This window comes from Saccostrea cucullata, unplaced genomic scaffold (genome assembly GCF_032062105.1).
Source record: "Saccostrea cucullata isolate Sc308-1 unplaced genomic scaffold, CSIRO_AGI_Scuc_v1 ctg1287, whole genome shotgun sequence".
Lineage (NCBI taxonomy): Eukaryota > Metazoa > Mollusca > Bivalvia > Ostreida > Ostreidae > Saccostrea > Saccostrea cuccullata.
Window position 1 is genome coordinate 165,236 of NW_026923009.1, and position 22,501 is coordinate 187,736.

At 33.8% G+C, this 22,501-nt stretch overlaps 2 protein-coding genes and 3 long non-coding RNA genes across 5 annotated transcripts; 4 read left to right on the top strand and 1 right to left on the bottom strand.

The window, feature by feature from the left end:
* Window positions 1–126: 126 nt before the first annotated feature.
* Window positions 127–19,528, top strand: LOC134262931 (uncharacterized). The gene is made up of 4 exons (XM_062745251.1): window positions 127–311; window positions 700–935; window positions 18,717–18,864; window positions 19,174–19,528. Exons 1-4 carry the CDS (start codon window positions 236–238, stop codon window positions 19,278–19,280), a joined length of 567 nt encoding a protein of 188 aa, XP_062601235.1. The 5' UTR covers window positions 127–235; the 3' UTR covers window positions 19,281–19,528.
* Window positions 6,150–6,900, top strand: LOC134262928 (uncharacterized). Its single transcript, XR_009991136.1, has 3 exons — window positions 6,150–6,286; window positions 6,489–6,555; window positions 6,813–6,900. It is a non-coding gene; the product is annotated as an uncharacterized LOC134262928 (long non-coding RNA).
* On the top strand, window positions 9,448–9,720 carry LOC134262929 (uncharacterized). Its single transcript, XR_009991137.1, has 2 exons — window positions 9,448–9,528; window positions 9,571–9,720. It is a non-coding gene; the product is annotated as an uncharacterized LOC134262929 (long non-coding RNA).
* LOC134262930 (uncharacterized) lies at window positions 12,311–14,354 on the bottom strand. Its single transcript, XR_009991138.1, has 3 exons — window positions 14,085–14,354; window positions 13,607–13,769; window positions 12,311–12,701 (listed from the first exon to the last, which is right to left on the bottom strand). It is a non-coding gene; the product is annotated as an uncharacterized LOC134262930 (long non-coding RNA).
* Window positions 19,529–19,959: 431 nt separating the features above from the next.
* On the top strand, window positions 19,960–21,827 carry LOC134262937 (complement C1q-like protein 4). Its single transcript, XM_062745257.1, has 2 exons — window positions 19,960–20,296; window positions 21,388–21,827. Exons 1-2 carry the CDS (start codon window positions 19,960–19,962, stop codon window positions 21,825–21,827), a joined length of 777 nt encoding a protein of 258 aa, XP_062601241.1.
* The last annotated feature ends 674 nt before the right edge of the window (window positions 21,828–22,501 follow it).

Genomic DNA, 22,501 nt, shown 5'->3' on the forward strand with positions numbered 1-22,501 from the left:
TGCATTAATACAAAGTAAGTACTTAAGTCTTCCTTTATTGACATTATCCTTTTGATTATCATCTATTTCTCATGTATTATCTATTATTTACAATCATCACATAAAGAATTATGAAATGGAGAATATTGCTCCTTTTACAAGATATAGAATGATAAGCACTCAAATATATGCTATAACTTAACTCTGTAAACCGATTTTATCAAAATTTAAGGAAAGTTTGGAAAAAAATCTCTCCATGCTGGTCGCCAAGCTTTCATTTATCTCAAGTATACTACTTGTGGACCTTTGTTATGCACTGACCAATATCACAGGTGAGTCACAGAACCCTCTTAATCGATTAAGTATTACTTGCATACCAGTATTTATCTTGAAAGTTAATACCCCTTCCCACACTCTCTTGCATGTTTTAATTTCCATATTCATTCTTTATTTGTAAAGTTATGTATAAATTTTACTTTGTGATTTCTTATGCTGTAGATTCAATGTACAGTAGATCACTACATTCTCTAAATTTTCACGGATGACTAATATACGCAAGAATAAAATTTTCGCGAGCTCACTGTATCGCTTAAAGTTCTACGCGAAAATAACGCTGTCGGAAATAAAATGTGAATTATGGTATATGGAATAAAAACTGCTTCTCTTATTCAATTTTATATTTATGCCTACCTTTCTTTACAAAATCTCTTTTTTTTAAAGTGTCATTTGAAAAAGATGCTTGTGAGTCCAGTAAGCGAGCTGTTAGCGACACAACAATATATCATGTGACATATGACGGTTCGCCAATTGATTATTTGTTGTGTAACATGATGAAATTCTATGGCGGAGACTCCTCCCTGATCAATGAGTACAGAGTCTGTATCTCTCTACTCCAGTATGACGATCCCGACTGTGCTATATGGTTTGGATACATTACGACACCAGCAGAAACGAGAGTTTGTAGCTTACTTTGTTATTTCACATCGTAAAATAATGTATACATGTAGTTTGCATTTTTTTCACCAATTAATGGTTATTATATTTGGGTACAAGGAATACATATTATATTCGTGATACCGGTATCGTATTTTTTTTAAGGAAAATGTAATGCATGTTAAGAGGCATTAGTAAAACAAGATAGTTTTCCTCGGAGGAGGTCATATTCTTAAACAGATTTTAATGCCCCCTTCGAAGAAGGAAGGGCTCACTAATTTACATTGAAATGGATTTTGGTATACAGTTTTGTCATAAGAATAAATCCTAGTCACGTTTTGTTTTGGGTACGAACGGACTATTTTGAACAGAGTTATGCCCCTTGGACTTAAAAAATTCCAATTACGTATTTGCTGTTTGCATTCATTTTCTTTGCTGAAGTTGCACATATTGAAATGAAACATAGTGCAGAGATTTATGATATGAATATCTAGGTCAGGTTCTGTTCTGGGTACGATCGAGCCATTTTCTTCAGATTAATCTTCCTTTGACTTACATAAATTTTTATTATTTGGGGGAGGGAGCACAAGCGTTCTACAAACATTTCTTGCTTCTTTTTAACAAAAACTTTTTAAAGCAATTATAAAAATAAGGTGCTTTTTCAAAAGGTTTAAAACCTCAAAAACCATGTGGGATTTGTCTATCTGTCTGAAGAGTTGATTAAGGATGAATTCTGCTGATCATTTTACCACAAGTGGGTCTTCGTACTTAAACGTGTCGTAAAATTCAAACTGACAACAATTTACAAACAAGTTTTTAAAGTTTTTATGATTTACATGTTTAACTATACTTATTTTTAAATAAAAAATCTTTCTAATTTGTATTGATGACCAAGACGTGTGGAAAAATACGATATTTACGACATAGGCCTAAGATAGTCGACAAGTGAAATCGACATGATCGAGAGGGGAAGAGTACGGGATCTCCCGTTTCAAAGCAAACAGGAATACCCAATGGCACTCCGTTAAAAGAGCCAACCGACAGAAATTTTAAAACATTTAAAAAATCGCCGATATCACAATCAGGCCATGTACATTCTCGAAAGCGGTCCCCAAACATGCCAGCCAAGAGCGCCGAAGTGTGCTGACGACGTTCCAGTAGCAGTGGAAAAGCGAAAATGTAGGTTTCCGATGCTTTCAAACTTATTGAAATAGCAATGTTTATGCATTATAGATACAAAAGTTTCAAAATACCTAGTATCCTGTCACATCGCAAACTGAACATATTATATTCTACATACATGTACGGAACGTTAGGCATATTAAAGGGGTCTTCAGATTCGTGCAGACGGCAGCATTCATATTATCCTTTTCGTTGCAACTTTAGCTCGTAGTATATGGTAAAATTCCTTTGATATTGTAAATGCAGAATATCTATGTGGTAGTGTAAGATACATGGCATCCTACTAGCTTGGGCTAGAGGGTTAACCCTTTAGCTCGATCGGTAGAGCACTGGACTGGCAAGCCAGAGGTCCCGGGTTCGATCCCCAGCAGAGGCAATTATCAATATCTACAATTTATAAATAACATCCATACACTATATATCATATTCTTTGTGTCATAAAATACATTTAGTACAAAGTTTAAAATCAACTAGTTTATCAGCTTTTGACAAACTTAAATAATTTAATAAATCTCTCATATGCCTCTTTCATTCAGTAATTAATAGAAAAATATTAATATGAAATAGAAATGTCAAAAAGTCAACTTACTGTCAGTGGTCTTAAAGATTTCTCCAAAAATACAAAAACACAACTATACACATTGACTGCTCCTTGGCTAGTAATTAGCTAGACACACTGGACAAAGGGGGTCAAAGGTTTTGGCGGGAAATATTGACCAATGGCTATTTTTACTTATGTATTTATTCAAGGTTAAAAGTTAAGTTTAAAGTTTAGGGCTCTAGAGATTTCTAGACTTTAATTAGAGTAATTTGTTACAAGTTTATTTACATGTTTAATGTTTAAATAAAACATTTTTATTTTAAATCAAGTTTATTATTGAAAGTTATTTTATAACTTTCAATGGCATCTGAAAGAAAAATACAATAAATTAAAATCAATATAAAATCAATACTATCACACACTTCCCCTCCTTTTAAATGACGTCCTCGTCATCTTATCTCTGTAGAAGTGCGAACGAATAATCTGAAAATTAAAAAAAAATAAAATCAAAGTGAATTATCAGTCATAAAAAATTATTTCTGCAACAGGATTTCAAGGAAAGTAGAGGACAGCTGCTTCTGGTCTACACCGGAGAGATGGTTATCTGAAACAAGAGATTTTAAATAATTACATTTTAATATCCAATCTGGATCTTTAGCAGGTTGTACGGACATGGAGTATTCTCCTGTCTTCATCCAAGCAGGTTTAGTCCTCGCTCTTACTGGTCTTGTTGGCTTTTCAGGTTCTTTGGGCAAATCTGCTGTCTGGATACCTGCAGCTTGATTTTCAGTTTCTTCTTGAGTGGCAGCTTCTGCATTTTCATCATCAGCCTGTTGTTCTGCAACAACTTCAGCTTCTTCAACTGCTTCTTCAACATGTGAATCCTCATCTTGCAGAGAAAGAATTTCAGTCTCTGGCTCACAATTCTGGGAAGCATCAGATGTGTTGCTCTTTTCTTCAAGAGTGAGAGCGTCCTCTCCCGCATCTGTGTCTTCATCTGTTGGTTCAGTCCAGCCAGCTGGGATCTGACCGTCGTCAGTCTGATCTGTACCAACACTTAAAGGAATACTATTTCCTTCAACACGGTTTGGTGGACGTGGACCGGTCCATATGATTTCTTCGTCACTGCTGTCACTTTCGTCTTTTGTATCCGGTGTATTTCTCTTCGCCTTTCTTGGTAATCTCTTTCTGGGTCTAGGAGTAGGTCTTATAACTCGTGGTTCTGTTGGTTGGAAATCCAAATTTCCAATAGGCAAGAGAAGGTTTCTATGTACTGTTCTCTGTCTGCCAGAACCTTCTTCTTTTACGACATAAACTGGAATGGTGGAATTTGGTTGATCTTTAATAGTGTATGGTGTTGATTCCCACTTGTCAGCTAGTTTATGCTTTCCATCAAAGCTTGTAATCTTTACCAAAACTCTGTCACCTTTTTCTAGAATAGCTGATCTAACTTTCAAATCGTAGTTACGCTTCTGTCTTTCTTGAGCTTTTTGGTTTGCTGCTGTGGCTAATTGATAAGCTTCTTTTAATCTGGACTTTAATGATTCAACATATTTTGGAATTGGCATTTCTGAAGAAGATGTTGGTATGTTAAAAGCAATATTGGTTGTCTACCAAACATTAAGAAAAATGGTGAATGTTGAGTTGATTCTTGCTTCATACAATTGTAGGCATGAACTAATGGTCCAATATGGGATTTCCAATCTTTCTTTTGGTCAATGTTCAAAGTTCCTAACATCTGAAGAAGTGTCCTGTTGAACCTTTCACAGAGTCCATTACCCATCGGGTGGTAAGGTGTAGTTCTGGACTTCTGGATGTTCATGATATTACACAGTTCTTCAATAACTTTTCCTTCAAACTGGGCTCCTTGATCGCTATGGATTTTTTGCGGAATTCCGTAATGAACGATGAACTGGTTAAATAATACATCTGCGGTGGTCTTAGCAGTTTGGTTCTTGGTAGGAATTGCTTGGGCATACTTGGTGAAGTGATCTGTCATTACTAGAATGTTTTGAAAATTACCCTTGGAAGATTCTAAAGTCAAATAATCTATACACAGTAGCTCAAGGGGTTGGGAATGTGTAATATTTATCAAGGGAGCTTTCTCTGTTTGAGCTTTTCTTAGAACGCATCTGTTGCATGACTTGATGTAACGTTCAATGTCCCTAGTCATTCCATGCCAGTAGAATCTATCTTGAATAATGGCTGTTGTTTTCTCTCTACCAGGATGTCCCATATCTGTATGTAAAAATTTGAAAACTGCTTTCCTACAAGAGAGTGGTAAAACAAGTTGATGTCTCATGGATTCGCCATTTCTTGTTTTTCTGAAAAGAATTCCATCATTAATATAAAATTTATCAAAATTTCTGAGCATAGCTAAATGAAATGGAATGTTGCTGCTGGGGAGGTTCTCTTTTCTGGGAGGTATTCCTGTTTTGACCTGGGAAAACCAAAAACGAATATCTTGGTCTTTACACTGTTCTCTTTTGATGTTGAAATCTGAAAATTTTGAAAGATCTGAATGAATTATGTTATCAGTAATATCTGGTGAAATAGACAAACATTCAATAAATGGTACATTGGCATGATGAACATTACAAATACTTTTAATTGTTTCAACAGAAATCTGTTCTCTGTCACGAACATCTGAAATTTCAGGCAATCGTGAAAGTCCATCTGCATCTGCGTTGCTTTTACCAGGGCGGTAAAAAATATTAAAGTCATAGGTGGCTAAAGATGCAATCCATCGTTGAGAAGTAGCATCCAACTTTGCAGTAGATAAGACATATGTCAATGGGTTGTTGTCAGTTATTACATCAAAAGTTGTTCCATACAAGTAATCTGAAAATTTTTCTGAAATTGACCATTTAAGAGCTAAAAATTCAAGTTTATGGATAGGATATTTTTTTTCAGATTTGGAAAGACCTCTGCTTGCGTAAGCAATGACACGTTTCTGTCCGTTCTGCAGCTGGTACAACACAGCGCCTAATCCTTTCTGGGATGCATCTGTGTGGATCTCAAATGGTTGACCATACATGGGAAAACCTAAAATTGGAAAATGAATTAAACAATTTTTTAATTTCTGAAAGGAAATGTCTTGTTCTTTTTCCCAGTGCCAGTTTGGTGGTGATGTATTTGCAGCTTTGGAATTTCTCCTGATCTTCTTTGAGGTATCTGGAATTAAATTGGTGAGAGGTTTAGCTATTTTTGAAAAATCTTTAATAAATTTCCTATAATACCCAACAAAGCCTAAAAATTGTCGAACTTGATCTGGATTGATAGGTGTTGGCCAGTCTTTAACTTTCTGGATCTTTTCTGGGTCAGGTTCAATTCCATTTTCTGAGACGATATGTCCTACATACTTGACTTTTTTCTTGCAGAATTCACATTTCTTAGGAGATAATTTCAAGTTGATCTGTCTTAACCTCTGAAATATCTGCTCTAGTCTACAAAGATTTAAAGCCCTAAACTTTAAACTTAACTTTTAACCTTGAATAAATACATAAGAAAAAATAGCCATTGGTCAATATTTCCCGCCAAAACCTTTGACCCCCTTTGTCCAGTGTGTCTAGCTAATTACTAGCCAAGGAGCAGTCAATGTGTATAGTTGTGTTTTTGTATTTTTTGGAGAAATCTTTAAGACCACTGACAGTAAGTTGACTTTTTGACATTCCTATTTCATATTAATATTTTTCTATTAATTACTGAATGAAAGAGGCATATGAGAGATTTATTAAATTATTTAAGTTTGTCAAAAGCTGATAAACTAGTTGATTTTAAACTTTGTACTAAATGTATTTTATGACACAAAGAATATGATATATAGTGTATGGATGTTATTTATAAATTGTAGATATTGATAATCCATATAAGCCATACACACAAATCAGTATTAGAGAGGGATTCATACCCATAGTCTGGTATGTTGCTATATGTACATAAAGCAAGTATATAATTGTAAATAGTCATTATATTCACTACATGTATTATGAAGTGAATAAGAGAAATATCATTTGTATATCTAAAGTCAAGAGGTATAACTCATTGATATGTGTCAATATTCATTATTATATTACCTAATTAAATATATAGTAATTATCTGATTTTATGATGACAATAGATTCTGCTGTTATATGTGATATCAACTTGAGTAAATGTATTTTATATTATTTTGCAGAATCTGCTTTATGATGATGCATTTGGTATTTATGCAACTGTAATAAACATCATCACAGTGAAACATCTTGTTTTCAATTGCTGCTCCCGCTACATTCAAGATGCTCTTCAAATGTGTTGGAAAAAATAATGATGTCATCCAGATAGATGTAGCAAATCTTGAGATGTAATCCGTCAAATGCTTCCTCCATGAGTCTTTGGTAAGTTGCCGGAGCATTGCATAGACCAAATGGCATCCGGTTAAACTCGTAAAAGCCAAGGGGACCAACGGTGAACGCTGTCCGCTCCTTGTGTTTCTCAAAGACCTCTATCTGGTGATAGCCACTCTTCATATCTAGGATTGTAAAGAACTTATTATTAGAGAGAGCTTCTAAGATTTCATCAGTTCTTGGTAAGGCATAAGAATCCTTTTTAGTTCTGTTATTTAGTTCTCTGTAGTCAATGCACATTCTTAGAGTTTTATCTTTCTTTCTACACAGTACGACATTACTTGACCAAGGTGATTTTGATTTCCTAATAAGTCCTGCATCAATCAGACCTTGAAGATGGTTTTTGACTTCCATGTACATATTTGGTGGAATTTTTCTGGATTTTTGTTTGAAAGGTGTTTCGTCGATTAGTTCTATTTTATGTTGAACTAGCGTGGTATGTCCGATGTCTGTGTCTGATGATGAAAATACATCTTGATATTTCTGGAGAAGATCAGTCAGGACTTGTCTCTCTGATGTTGTTGAGCTCTCATCTATGTGAAGTAACTTCAAGTTGTCATTAGAGTTGTCTCCCTTAGATTGTGTGATTTCTTCTATGTTGACAGGTTGTAATTCACACAATATGGCCTTTGGAGATATGGTGACTGTCCTTGTTGTAATATTGTCAATTTGTACAGAAATCAGTTTGTCACATGGATATTGGTAGTTAACTACAAATGGTACTATGTCTAAGTCCACAGGAATTCTAGACCTTGGTGTTGCTTGTAAAAGTGCACAAGTTGCATGATAAGGTACTGCTTTGTCAACATAACCTTGTAACGTGACTGAAGAATTTGGTTTAATAGTAACACTGTTCTTGTGTACCGATTTCACAACGCCGAGTCTGTTACTGTTCCTCTGTAATTCCTTTTCTCGGAGTAGCAATGATCTTAAAGTCAGGTACCATGGTAAATGTAAGTCTGTTTCTTGCAAGCACCTACCACCAAATGTTTCCTGCAAATCATTAAGTACATGCTGCAAAATATTTGTACCGAGAAGAATAGGAACTTCTTGATTGTAGTTATTCTCTGGGACGACTAAAAGTAGGCATGGGCATGGCTGTTCAAGCGAAGGTATGCCAAGGGAAGTAATGCTCACTTCTATGTATCCTGAATAAGGTAAACATTTACCATCTGCGCACTCCACATTAAGAATATTTGTGACTGGATGTAATTCTAGGTGACTTAAATTGTTTCTATAGAAAGAGTCGCATACTGTAGATACAGTAGAACCAGTATCTAATAACGCTTTACAATCAATTTCCTCTACATTGATGTTCACTTCTGTTGCTTCTCCTATTAGTGCTAATGTCTTGTTTATAGGGCGACTGAAATGGTTTAGGCCTAGTGTTTGCCCTCTAACACCGGCCTGCCGTTGTTTAAATCAGTTCTTTGTAGATTCACTCGGCATCCAAAGGCTAAATGTCCTGATTGTCCACACCTTCTGCATATAGGCTCATCATGATAAGATGATTGTCTACCCATTCCTCTCATACCTCTTCTGTTTGGATAAGATGATCTGACTCTTGATCTTCCTCTGCTGAACCAGGTTGATGGTGGTTGATCAGTTCTTTTTTGATAGAATTGATAGGTATCCTCTTGTGGAACTTTCTTATTTTCTAATGCGTCGACCTTTGTTGATAATTTCCTAATCATTGTTTTTAATTCTGATATTTCGCTGGAAGATGTTGAGTCGGGTGATTTCGCTGTGATATTCATGTTTGGTTTCTTTTTGTCTGTAGGGTGTTCTTTCTCAATAAGTCTGATTTCCTTTCTAAGTTCATCGAATGTTAAACATTTATCATAAAGATAATCTGATATGTCTTTGAAGTCCTGCCGTAATCCGGACCAGAATTTGGTCTTTAACATGTCATCAACATCTTGATGGTGAACTTTTCCTTTGTCGACCGCTCTACTCAAAAGTTCCTCAAGACGACATCCCCATGTTGTGGTGTTTTCTTCTGGTTTCTGAGTCGCACTATAAAATTGTGTCAACAAAGATTCACCTTTCTCTACGGTTCCATGGATGCTTTCCATTTTCTCCAAAACTTGATTTAATGTTGCATCCGGACCTAATCTCATTGGTATTTGACTCGCTTGACCTCTTAATGACCTTCTAATAGCCTGAAGGACTGCACTCTCAGGATATCCTTCACGTGAAAGACATTCAACCTCGTACTTCCACACTTCGTATGGCACATCACTTGATCTACTTGGATCTCCGGAGAATGTCGATAACTTTGGAATGTGAGTCGCCATTGAAGATTGAAATGATGGTGGTTTAAGGTCCTTATAACTTGTTGGAGTAATGGGTGCCGTAAATGTTGGTAAATAGAAAGGAGATGGACTGGGTATCTCTTTCTTCACAGTCTTATGCTGTTCAACAAAAGTTACATTTGGCGCCCACGTTGGGACCCGGGTGTTCTCTGGCGGGTGAAAGTGATTGCCCCCAGAACCTCGCCCCACAGGTGTCGGCACTCCAAAAGAGATGAGGACATCTCATTCTCTGGAGGGGGACAATGTGGTAGTGTAAGATACATGGCATCCTACTAGCTTGGGCTAGTGGGTTAACCCTTTAGCTCGATCGGTAGAGCACTGGACTGGCAAGCCAGAGGTCCCGGGTTCGATCCCCAGCAGAGGCAATAAATTGTCTCCGTTACATCTATCCAAAATTTATAGACATACCGTACGGAAATAATAAGATAACATCTATAAATTAATTTTTAGCTGTTTACATTCGATAAAAACTAGGTCGCTTCATTCTATGGCGGCCTATGCAGGTAAAAAAAATGGAATATTTCTGAAACATCATAGAACATATAGAAATTATTTGATTCTAAACTACAGGCTTGGGTTCATAAAAACAAAGTCAGATAAACAAAATAATAATTTTACATTTTTTGAACAATGAAATTAACAGTAATTATAATGTATTTTTTTTTTCTAAAATAATTTGTTTCAGGTAAGTCTTGTTGTCACAAAAATCACAAATGAACTTAAGGAGAGAGCAGGTTTTTAGAACCACTAGAATCGGATGGAGAAATCCATGCAAATCAGATTGAGAAAGTGGGAGGACTGGATTTGACTAATCCCAGGGAAGCCATCCAACACCACAAACCAGAACCCAATCCAGAACCCGCAGGGCAAGAGAAAGAGAGGACATCTAACAAACTATTATGAAGTTTTATTTGTTAAATAATTACTTTTTGTTCATAAAAAGCTTTTTTTAACAAAATTGCAATTATTACCTGAAATTATCACACAAATTTTGAATATTTGGCGAATAAAACACATACTTTGAAGCCTAAATGTCTTGATTTATTTTCATTAAATGCTAAAAAAAGAAATAGGGGGTGGGGGTATAAAAAATATCAAAACTTTCTTATATGTACACTAACCCCTACTTTTCATACTATGAAAAGGAACCATAATACCTAAAGAAACTGTACAACAATTTTCTCAAAAAGTTTAATTGTAGAAATATGTTTTTCTCTGTTTTTTTGAGCAATTTTATGGGGAAAAATTTACCTAAATTTGACACCGGTGAGCAACATTTTAAGGTACAAGTTATCTATTTGGTGTTTATTTGCTCATATTTTGCTTAAAAAATTCACTTTGCAATACTTTCAAGTAAATTTAAGCCAAATTAGGTTTAAATTGAGTGTATTTGTAACTTTATGAGGTATTTTTATGGTCTAATAGCTATTTTAATGAAATTTCCCATGCTCTATTTTGGCCTATGTTGGAGGGGTTGAATCTCTCTTGGATGAACACTAACATACACTTTTCTTGTATTTAAATTATTCCTTGGATATTACACTTTCAGAAAAGTATAAGCATGTGGAAAGTTTAATGCACGTTTTTTTCCGCGTATCAGCAGAATACATCCTTAAATGTTTTCCTGTATATGGATACTTTCCCTTGTGAATCTTCTTCAGATAATTAGTGGGCATTCTTTCCATTTTAAGAGGGTGCGTATATATGGGGAACAATGTTATTATTATAGATAGAACTTATCTAACTCTTACTTTAATAGGGTTAAGGTCCAGATCTCCTCACGACTCCTCATGATCCTTAAATTTTACACCTAATTGTGCAGGCATCGCACGCCTTTCCCTTAACCCTTTCTCTTCCGGCGCATTTTACGTGATTTTGGAGGCCTTTTGACATGGCATTATTAAATTATTTCTAACTTTTTTATCCAAGGAGAAAGCTAGGCATAATGCATACCATTTTGTAGGAAATTTCTTAGAGATGCTATTTTATGACTATTTAGATTCTCAACCACTGACCTTATTAGTAAAAATTGAGGTCAAAGGTCAATTAAGTGCAAAATTTTATGGAATTTTTTGATACTTTTTAATCTTTAAGCTAAATATTAAGTATGATGTATGTTGAAATAGGAAATTTGGTATATACCCAAAAAAGAGCATTATACTGTACTACATGAAACACATAAACTTTTTTTTTCAATTCTGCATATAACTACTTAAAAGGGGTTGCTAAGCAACGCAGAATTCTTTAATTTTCGGGCAGAAATTTTCATTTTTTACTCATCCTAGACACATTTATGCATCCCAGCACATATAAAAGTTAGATGTGAGGTCATAAAATTACAAGGGACATACAACAGATAAATTGTCTTAAAGTTTGACCTTATTAGAACTATTTTTAGGAGGTCAAAGGTCAAATAAGTGCAAAAGTTTCATCAATTTTTTTCAACACTTTTCAATATTCTTGCCATAATTTTACTCAATGGATGCTGAAATGGAAAATTCTGAATATACTCTCAAGAAGGGATCAGAACTGCAATATCCATGCATCATTATTCAAATATCTGTTTAATGACCTTTAAGTGGTTGCTAAGCAACATCATTTTAAAGTTTTTGGCTATATACATGTTTGTTATTTCACATTCTGGACACATTCTAGACACTTTTTGTATATTTCATGATATTGTTTGTAAGATATATATGGGCCATAAAGATGAAAGAACATTTTTGTATCAAAATTGACCTTGACACTCTTGTTCTTCAGGGGGTCAAGGTCATATCAGTACAGAATTCTGCTTTAAACTGTAAGTAAATATCAATTTTGAAATGCTTCAAACATGGATAAATCATCTAATAGTTGAAGTAATAAAAATGGCGAATGACAAAATTTGCAAGCAAAGAATTCTGGTCTGCTTCTTACAAACCCCTAGCAAAACATGTATACAATCTTTTTGTTGAACAAGAAATCCATTCTCTTGATGCCATTAGAAATAATCTTTATTTTCATGAATTTAATCTAACAAGAAAAAAAACTAAATGATTTCATTACAAGATTTTTCTGGTACAATAAAGACTTGACGTTATCTTGGAGGGAAATAATAATAATAGATAGCATTGGCAATATTTAACCCAAAACTGTTTAGTCAATTAGTTGAAAAATTGACGCTTATATCCAAATATACAAATCCAGAAATATTGCAAGATGAATTCCAAATCAGACTGAAATCTTCAACAAAATGTTGAAGAGCACTTTTACTTTGTGTCCACCATTCTTTTATCAACTGTCATTTCTCTGTAAGACTGGAGGAAATTCTTTGACTTGTCCAAGATATTATTATTTGCTGTCAAGTACAAGTGATCAGCTTCTATCCTGTAAAAGATTTAAATATTTTGAAACAGATACATGTCATTGTGTATATGAATTTACATTTATAAATAAAATTAAGAATGCTGAAATTACTACATTTATTTGATTTTCCTTTTAAAATTAAAATTGTATTTATTATGTGATTCAAAGTAGTCAATGTATTAGGACTGATAATTCAACAACCTTGTAGTAAACCATCATGGTAAAATTACTGAACTAAAACAAATAGCATTTATGGCAATCTGACTAAAGCCTCTGTTTACGCTATCGCAACATATAAAAAAATTTGGCAGTGGATGGAAGATTCAATTTTAATTAGATTGCTACAAAAGCCATGAAGGGACACGTCAATTTTTCAAAAAGTAAAAAATGAGATCTCAAATTAGACAATCCAATCCCACAGATTACTAAATCGTTCCCTCAAGTTATAATTCCAGATCTCGAATTACATAATTTGATCTTACAGATTTCTAATTCGCCCTCTTGATTCATAATTTGAGATCTCGAATTACATACTGGTAATTCGTTTTCACAGATTAATAATTCGAGATCTCAATTTGTTACAACGTCAGTTTCCTGATTTTCTCTGTGCTCTTGAATTTCATTACATATATGTACAGATACATCCAACCATTTTAATCAATTAGTGCGTTCTATTTATTTTGTTTCAGCAACCGGTCAATTCCAACCTCTTTCATAACTAATTCAATATATATTTTTTTTAAGAAATATTATGATTAATCTGAGATAACGGATTGTGTAATTTGAGGAAACGAATTGATAATCTGTGAGAATGAATTGGCATTTTGTTACAACAAGAGAACGGATTGTATAAATCGAGAACTCTGTTTACTTTTATAATTTTTAAAAAATTCTATGCCCCTTCATGGCTTTCATAGATTGCATACCTGCATGGCTGTCAGGGTTGTAAAAAGAAAGGAGACAATAGACTGCAATGTTACTTCAGGGCAAAATTCCTGGGGCAAGGCTGTTCGTGAGCATGGGAGTGTTGATAAACCATCCAGTGAGTTTGATTACCCATGTATATGATGTACGATAATTGGAAAGTGTCTGAAAAATTGAAAAAATGGAAATTCTAATCACATACTTTATGCAGATTGCAAATAAAACAGCAGTCTATAAAAACAGCTTGTTCCATATCTCGGCATTTATTCAAATAGATATTACATGTTTAAATAATGTGTCTGATGAATAATCAAGCATCATAAGTATTATGTGTTTCAAACACTTATTTTTCAAAATGCAAATCAAATGTTTTTAAACTTGTATGAATGCAATATCATGAGAATGACATAAATGAAATTAGACTTTATTTTTTGAAATTTTAGAAATACAGAAATTTTCAATACCAAAAAAAAAATTTACCTGTTCATTGGTGTCCTTCCATATTAATTGACCTTCTTAGTTCATGGTGGGCTTAGAAAGTGGGTATTCACAGATGAAAGTATTGTTGCATATGGTGAAAGCACCCTAAAAATTCAATGTGAAAGTGGTACATATACACACTAGTACACACATACTGAAAACAACTATCCATTATTATGACAACTTTGATTTTACTTTGAACTTACGAGTGATTGTCAAAAGCATCAAAGTTCAAAAGCAACACAAAATTGGCTGAACAATACGAAATACGCACACTGAAATATGAAGATCTAGCACATGTATGTGTACATTTAGTTTTCTATGGAACGCCAACACTGCCTTATAGCATACAACTATGCATTTATTACGTCAATTTATCATTATGTGATGTGAACATATCTTTACGTTATGTCAATTTTTTATGAGATTATGTAAAAATATCTTTACATTATGTCAATGCTGCATTACATGAAGTAAATACATCCTTTCATTATGTCAGCACTTCATAACTTGAAGTCAAAAATTCATTATGTGAAGTGATAATATGTTTACATTGTGTTAAAACTTTATTACGTGAAATGAATGTTTCTTTACATCATTTCATTTCTTTAATATGTGAGGTCAAAATTGCATTACGTCAAGTGAATTGTGTTTTATAATTAAACTTATCATTACATGAAGTCAAAAGCCCATTCCTTTTTGAGAGTGTATATTTCTATTATATCAAAGCATTATTACATGATATGGGTTTATCTTTATTTTACGGCGAGAGCATCATGATGTGAGGTGAACACATCTTACCTTTATGTCAGTGCTTTATTACGTGGTGTAAAAAGTGTATGACATTATGTGAACATATCTTTATGTTATATCAACACTTTATCACATTATGTCGAAACTCGTTATGTCAACTCTTTCTTATGTGATCTTAAAATATCTTTATATTGCGTTAACTCTTTATCATGTTGATTCCAAAAGTGCATTACCTGATGTAAAAATACATTTACATTATCTCAAAGCTGTATATCTGGTATAAAATGAATGTTGACGACCGTGTTTTATGACTGGTAAGAGGGGGGGGGGTCCGGATTGATTAGGAAGAATTACAGGCACAAAATATCAGCCCCCCCCCCCCCTCTTTCCCCAGACACAACTTTACAATAGAAAATGTAATGTTCATTGAAAGTACAGCCCCCACCCCCACTTTTTGTTGAAGTATAGTCCACCGAGGGTAATGTAGTATATCTGACAAAAAAATTAGGACTGATCGAAGTTGGACCCCCTCCCCGAAATAGGATTTTCGGGCTTGGAGTGGACAATTTTTTTTTTTTGGCTTCTCAATTTTTTTGGGGGGGCGAACATTTTTTTCTGGCTGACCCCCCCCCCCCTTTCGAAAAAGACGATACGTAATTGGAATTAGTAATTTTTTCAACCATTCCAGGGCCAGAGTTCTATTACAAAAATCTACCAATCCCTCATCTAAATCAATTGAATATGCCTTAGTAAGCATGCATGGACACATATCAGTAACGGATATGAGAATCTTGAACCAAAAAAATGTCCAAGCCTGAAGGGGGACGGTTTATGGTTGGAGACCAAGGGGAAAGCGGAGAAGCTCTCAGGCTTTATAGTTTTATAAAAAAGTTTTCAACTTAATTCAGCTAAACTTAATGTGAAACTAATGCAATGTCCTACAAAGTAAAACTAATAAATTTATTAATTTTATGTACATGTAGATTTTGGTCACTAAGTAGGGCGGGATTTCTCCCTCCCCCCAACCCACCAGTGCACGAGTGTTATACGATGTGTTTACACTTTAAAACAAAAGGAAAATTCAAGACTGATAAAAAAAACTTATTACAATGTTCTTAGTAAGATCAGAAGTTAAGACTTTTAGCCAAAAAAAAAAAAACAACAAACAAACAAACAATTCAAAATAAAAAAAAAAAAAATTGCTGCACGACTCATTTGATTTATTTAATTATCAGATTAAAGTAAACGCCATTGAATTTCGACGTGACTTTTCACAGTCGCAGTGTTCAGGCTTTGCATGTTTCAAGATTGTCAATCCTTTGTTGCTTAAAATTTTTATTTAAAGATGCCATTCCCAAATCGCCGAGATTTCTTCTACGACAATTTTCTCTCCCGCCAATTTAGTGCTTGCGGAACGCGGAAAATACGTTATGCTCATATAAAGGCTGAGGATACCCGTGTTCGCATAACGTAATAGTGAATCGACATAATGTACTTAGTGTGAGTTAATATCATAAAGAATTGACATAATGTAATGATAGGTTAACACAATGTAATTGTTGTTTAATTAAATGTCATGAACAGTAAACATAACGAAATGCAAGAATGTGTAAATGTCATAAAGTGTTGACACAATGAAAAGGAAGGTTTACACGATGCAATAGTAGTGTGGGATAATATCATAAAGAATTGACACAATATAATGGAAGGTTGACACAATGCAGTAGTAGTATGGGTTAATGTCATAAAGAGTTGACATAATATAATGGAAGGTTGACACAACGCAATAGTAGTGTGAGTAAATGTCATAAAGAGTTGACATAATGTAATGAAAGGTTGAAACAAAAAAATAATAGTGGGAGTAAATGTCATGAAGAGTTGACATAATGAAACCGAAGGTTGACACAATGTAATAGTAGTGTGAGTAACTGTCATATGGAGTTGACGTTATGTAAAGGAAAGTTCACACAATGCAATAGTAGTGTGAGTAAATGTCATAAAGAGTTGACATAACGTAAAGGAAAGTTCACACAATGCTATAGTAGTATGAGTTAATATCATGTAGAGTTGACATAATGTAATAGAAGGTTGACACAATGTAATAGTTGTGTGAGTAAATGTCATAAAGAGTTGACATAATGTAATGGAAGGTTGACGCAGTGCAGTTGTTGTGTTCTGCTATAAGGCAGTGACGGCGTTCCATAGTTTTCTTTTGAACGTGAACTAATTGCGTTTTAAACTTAAACTATTTAGTCAATATACACTTATTCTCACCTGCTAATACCAAAGGCATGTCCGTATTATTTGATTCATTGATGTGATGATCTTCGTCGTGAAATAATCATGAAAATTGACGTTCAGATTTCGGATCGCCATCATGTTGTTTACAGATTCCATAGCGGAAACACGTGGTTATTTCAATTCGAATCAACTCATACAGTGATGAGTCGTATTTATTTATAAATGCGAGTTTTTGTATTGTTAAATTTCGTGCCAATATAGATCTAATTAAATTGCAAATTAAGAATACAGTATAACAAGATACAACAATATTAAAAATCTGATTTTTTTTTTAAAGTAAAGATCGACGTTTAGGGCATCTACAATTTTTATCAACTTTGTATATCACTACATGAAATATACATCATTACATGTAGATGAATAAATTAACATTTCACTTCACACAAAAGGCAGAACGATATTATATATTTGTTTTTTAAAATCTATTTTTTTTCTATTATGCATTTTTTTCATTAGAAAATATATTTAAATGGTCAAAAAAGTCATAAAACAATTTATTGTTTCGAGTAAGACGCAACAATATCTACCTTGACGTTACTATACAGTTATTGACTGGGTATGAGGGCAACATATGATTTGTTGGACCTGAAGGTGAAAATGTTGCCCGAGGCCGCAGGCCAAGGGCAACATTTTCATCTTCAGGTCCAACAAATCATATGTTGCCCGAATCCCAGTCTATAACTGTTTTGTTATACCCTTCACTGCTCACTTAAGATTGATCAATTTTATCAATACACGCTTTACTATCAATTATTTTATATGGAAAATTATGGCTTCTTCAGTAAATATAAAACATCAAGCTGAGAAAGAACAAAATCAATTATAAATGTAAATATTGACCGATTTTTCCATAAAAACTATGCGAAGGTCACAAAGTCAAATTATCGTAATTAAGAAAATACTGAGCGTAAGAAGGCCTGTAAGGGCTTGTTGGAAAGAAAATTTTCTCTACTTTTACCAGCTTTATTTTGTTTTCCCTATTTCAACACAGAAATAAACGTAAAACTGAACTTTGTTTAAACATTACGAATAAAATCGAGAAAAAACACACAAGTGCAAGAAAATTCTTGTTTTTAAAATATTCTTTAAAATAATAACAATAATTTTTACATATTTTAAAAGCAGAGAAAATATGCTTTAAGAAAATACCATACATTCTTTATAAAGTTAATCAGCAAAAAAATGTCAATCGTCTAGAAAATCGGCAATTGCTTTGGAAAATTACGCCATTTTCAAAAAGTCACGTTTGTCTTCACAACGTAAAATCGATTAAATACCGGCAATCAAGACATAATCTTTTTAGATATTTTAAAAGTAGAGAAAATTTCCAAAAAGATGATATATAGTTTATATACCTTCATGCTACCATAAAATAGATACGGAGATCTTATTTTCGCGAAGTCGTGTTTTAACGCGCCATCGGTCAATTTGACCGGTACGGAAGTGAAGGGGTTAACATTATATAAGGAAATCAATGTTTTATGTAAAATATAGTTTGACAACACATATCAATCTAACCACTATATGTTGATATTAGAAATTTATTATAACATGTATAAGTAGATATATGTTTTAAAGGTTTTCAACTGCACTGTGCGTCCTCCTTCCACTTGGTGCCTCGAGGGAACGGAAATGATGAGGATACAAATAAAAGCCCAAACCAATGTGACATCCACGGAGAACGTCAAATTCCGGATGACCGTTTTTGGAAAATTATTGACTAACTGTAAGTTCCAATAGTCCTAACAATCCTAATTTAAAATTGATATTATCACAAACTGTCAAAATGTTACAAAAAATAAACGGTTCTAATATATGTTTTTGGAGATTTCGTCAGCTCTGTAGTCTATGCTTATCAATATGACCTGTTATGAACGATTATCTCAATATAAGTCTTTCAAAGTGCGATATGATTTCTCTTTAAATTTATATGGAGACTAGGCTTTACCCTAATTCAGTTTGAAACATGTAGTCTAAACATCTACATGTACTCGTATTTTGATATTATTTGATTGGGTATCATTTAATTTTACAGACGTACTCATCCTCTCTGGGTCAATTGGAGGCAGTGTAGGCGGACTGATTGTAATATACACTGCTGTTAAACTGTTTCTATACATAAGAAAGAATACAAGATACTAGATGGTTTTCATTTAGTCTACATTTGAATGATCAAGTAATTTTACAATAGACTATAAATCATAGAAATAATGTGTTCTTTGTTGAACGCTTAGATTTCTTCAATCAACTTTTATTTTCTAATGTTATTAATATTAACGATTTAATATATATGAATGGTAAATGTCAAGAAAGAATAAACAAGAATGTAGAAAATGTACAGTAAAGATAATTTTTCTTTACAACATGTTGCACTTTAAAATTTATGTGAGACATACAACATATGGTCCAATAAAACTAAAAACTTCACACTTTGATTTTGTTGGTCTTATTTAAAAAGACAATTTGCATGAATAATTCAATAGTCGTTTTAAAGATGCAGGTATCAATTTTCATTCCTTTTTCACTCAAAATAACATACCTGTTTTTTTAAGTCCTGAAATCAAAGCATTCATTTTATATTTATATTATTCTTTAAAATAAGCAATTTGTACATAGTTTTGCAGATGAAATTTTAGAGACTAAAAATAAATAAAAATGAATCATAAGAATGATATTGATATTGATATTATACATTTCAGAAAGATAAGAGTTCTATTGTGTGATAAGATGACCTAGACAAGGTCAATTCCACAGTTCTCTCAAAAGATAACATATCCCGCTCCGTTTTTCAATACATTTCCCATACTGCTAGAATCCTGATATGAAATACATATACGAAGCCCTACTGTGTTCCCTGCTCTCCTTGGGAATCCTTGGGATTTCATTGGGAGAAAATAACCACAGAAATGTGGTATCTAGAGAGGAGTTTGAAGATCTGAAGAGGCTAGTTCAAATTTTATATGAAAAGGTTGAAGTCCAACAGAAAGAAATAAATGATCTAAAACGCGATGTTAAGGAAAAGGATGAACTTATTGAAAAGATCGCAACCCTCTCAATAGAACAACTGGTGAATAGAGATATAAGGAGTGTTCGGGAACCCAGCGTGGTAAAGAAGAACGGTCTTGAAGAACATTCATCCGTCGATATTAACAGAAAATGTATGTAGAATATAGAATTTTTTTCTATTTATATAGGAAATATAAAGATATCGTTTTAAATTTTTTAGTGCAAATATTGGTACAATGTATTTCATACTATCAAATGCCGTATGGCTTTACGATACATATGATCACAAAGAAACACTTACCTGTATTTGCATCCCCATCAATGTTTTAAAATGATACATTATCATTTTTTATCAATATGAGAGACGGATTTTCCTAAAAAGTGTTTCCTAATATTTTCTACCCAAAATAATCTAGGAAAAAGAATAATGCAGTACATGTATACGATAGTGATTTTTATTCAGAGTTATTAATTAATTCTAGGTGTTCAATGAACAATTACATATTTCTCCTAAGTACCCTCAAAGTTATAACAAATAATTTATTTAATGAATTCAAAACAAGACAGTCTCCCGCGGAGCGCAGTGGTTAGAGTGTCTGTTCTAGAGTCTCGATGTAAATGGTTGATACTTACGTCGCGGGTTCGACCTCCAAGATGAGACGTGCAAACCAGTTTGGGATGACACCGTATGAGCCGAAGTCCCGTGTCGCAGTACACTGTAGGTACTGGCACGAAAAAGAAACCATCCCTTATCAATTACCCAAAGTACCGAGTCTAGGTCAAAATTTGCAGCTCTCCTCTGGCAAGTGGTGGCGTCTCCATATACTAGTGTTAGAGTGAAAATTCTCGAGTGAGGGACGTTACGTGTAAACAATATATAATTCATGAATCAATCAAAGCAAAGTAATAGGAGGCATTTGATATATCATTAGAAATGTACAAAATGTGAAACACATAATTATTTTGAATTTATTTCAAGAACAGAAAAAAAATAATTTGCCCCCTTTCCTCATTTAAACAACGGTTTAATTAAATACTGCATAGCAGAAACGATAGCATGGATATGACAAACATGTAAAGTTTTTGTTCAGAAAGATTGCCAAGAACCTAACAAAGTCTCCGATTTGAACAACATAATAACATAATTAGTGAATCAAATACTAGGAACTCGTAGACAGACTGCTGGATATGTCCTTCAACGCTCTGTCATTATATACTTACATCGATCACTTTACTTTTACAGATAGTAGAATAGTCCCAGCCCCTACAGAATCTGTAGTTGCCTTCTACGCCTACATGTCAGGAAACGAAAATAGTCCGAGCGTCCATCATACACTAATATATGATCATGAAGTGACCAATATTGGACACGGATACAGCAAACATTCCGGAATCTTCACTGCCCCTGTGGATGGAGTGTATGTGTTTGCATGGAACACATTCACAGTAACTTCCGGTCAGTATATGTCTATTGAAATCACTCTCAACAGCCAACCAGTCGGAGCAACGTTTCCTGAAGGTGGAGGAGATTACGCAGGAGTAACAGGAATAGTTGTACTGTCGGTTCAAAGGAATGACGTCATATATACACGCACTCATACAACTTACGTTCCAGTCGGCTCTATCAGAAGCGATAATTTGATGAGGTCGACTTTTTCAGGATGGTGCTTGTCTTGCCATTAAACGAAAAAAATTAAATGAAAATAAAAAGTATGAATATATATTTGTAACATTCATTATCATTTAACAAGTTGAAGGAAGAATCCATTGGACGCAATTAAAGCAAATAAATATAAAATTTGAGACAGGCTACAAGGTGTATAGTTCACAATAGGATGCATTCCCGGATTATTTCTTGAAATTTGAAAGATTCGGTTAGATTTGCGTTTTTAAACCTTTAAAACTTCTTATATTTTGTTTCATTCTGTGCACATCCGTTTGATTAAGAATGGAAAATAAATCTAAATGTGTTATCTGTGCTATTTCGTATTAAGCGCACATTATCTTAAGTTTGAACTTGTTCTATTTTGTGCCAATCAAGACATCAGCGAAACTCTAGCTGACTGCCATAGCAGCTTCTGCTTCCAAAGTATCATCTGTAGTGAAATAGGTCTTCCAATACTTTCAGATAGTTTAGTTTGACACGATCACTTACAACGGTTTTTAATTAAAACGCAACAAGAAAAAATGTCAACGTCCTATCTGCGCATTCTGCAGACTATTTTTGTAACAATTCTAAACAAGAGGCCCATGGGCCACATCGCTCACCTGTGCACTGTGGCTAATTGAGGGGATTGTGATTTGTACATACTTGAATACTTGAATCTATGCTAACAAAGTTGCCTGCATAATTCTTT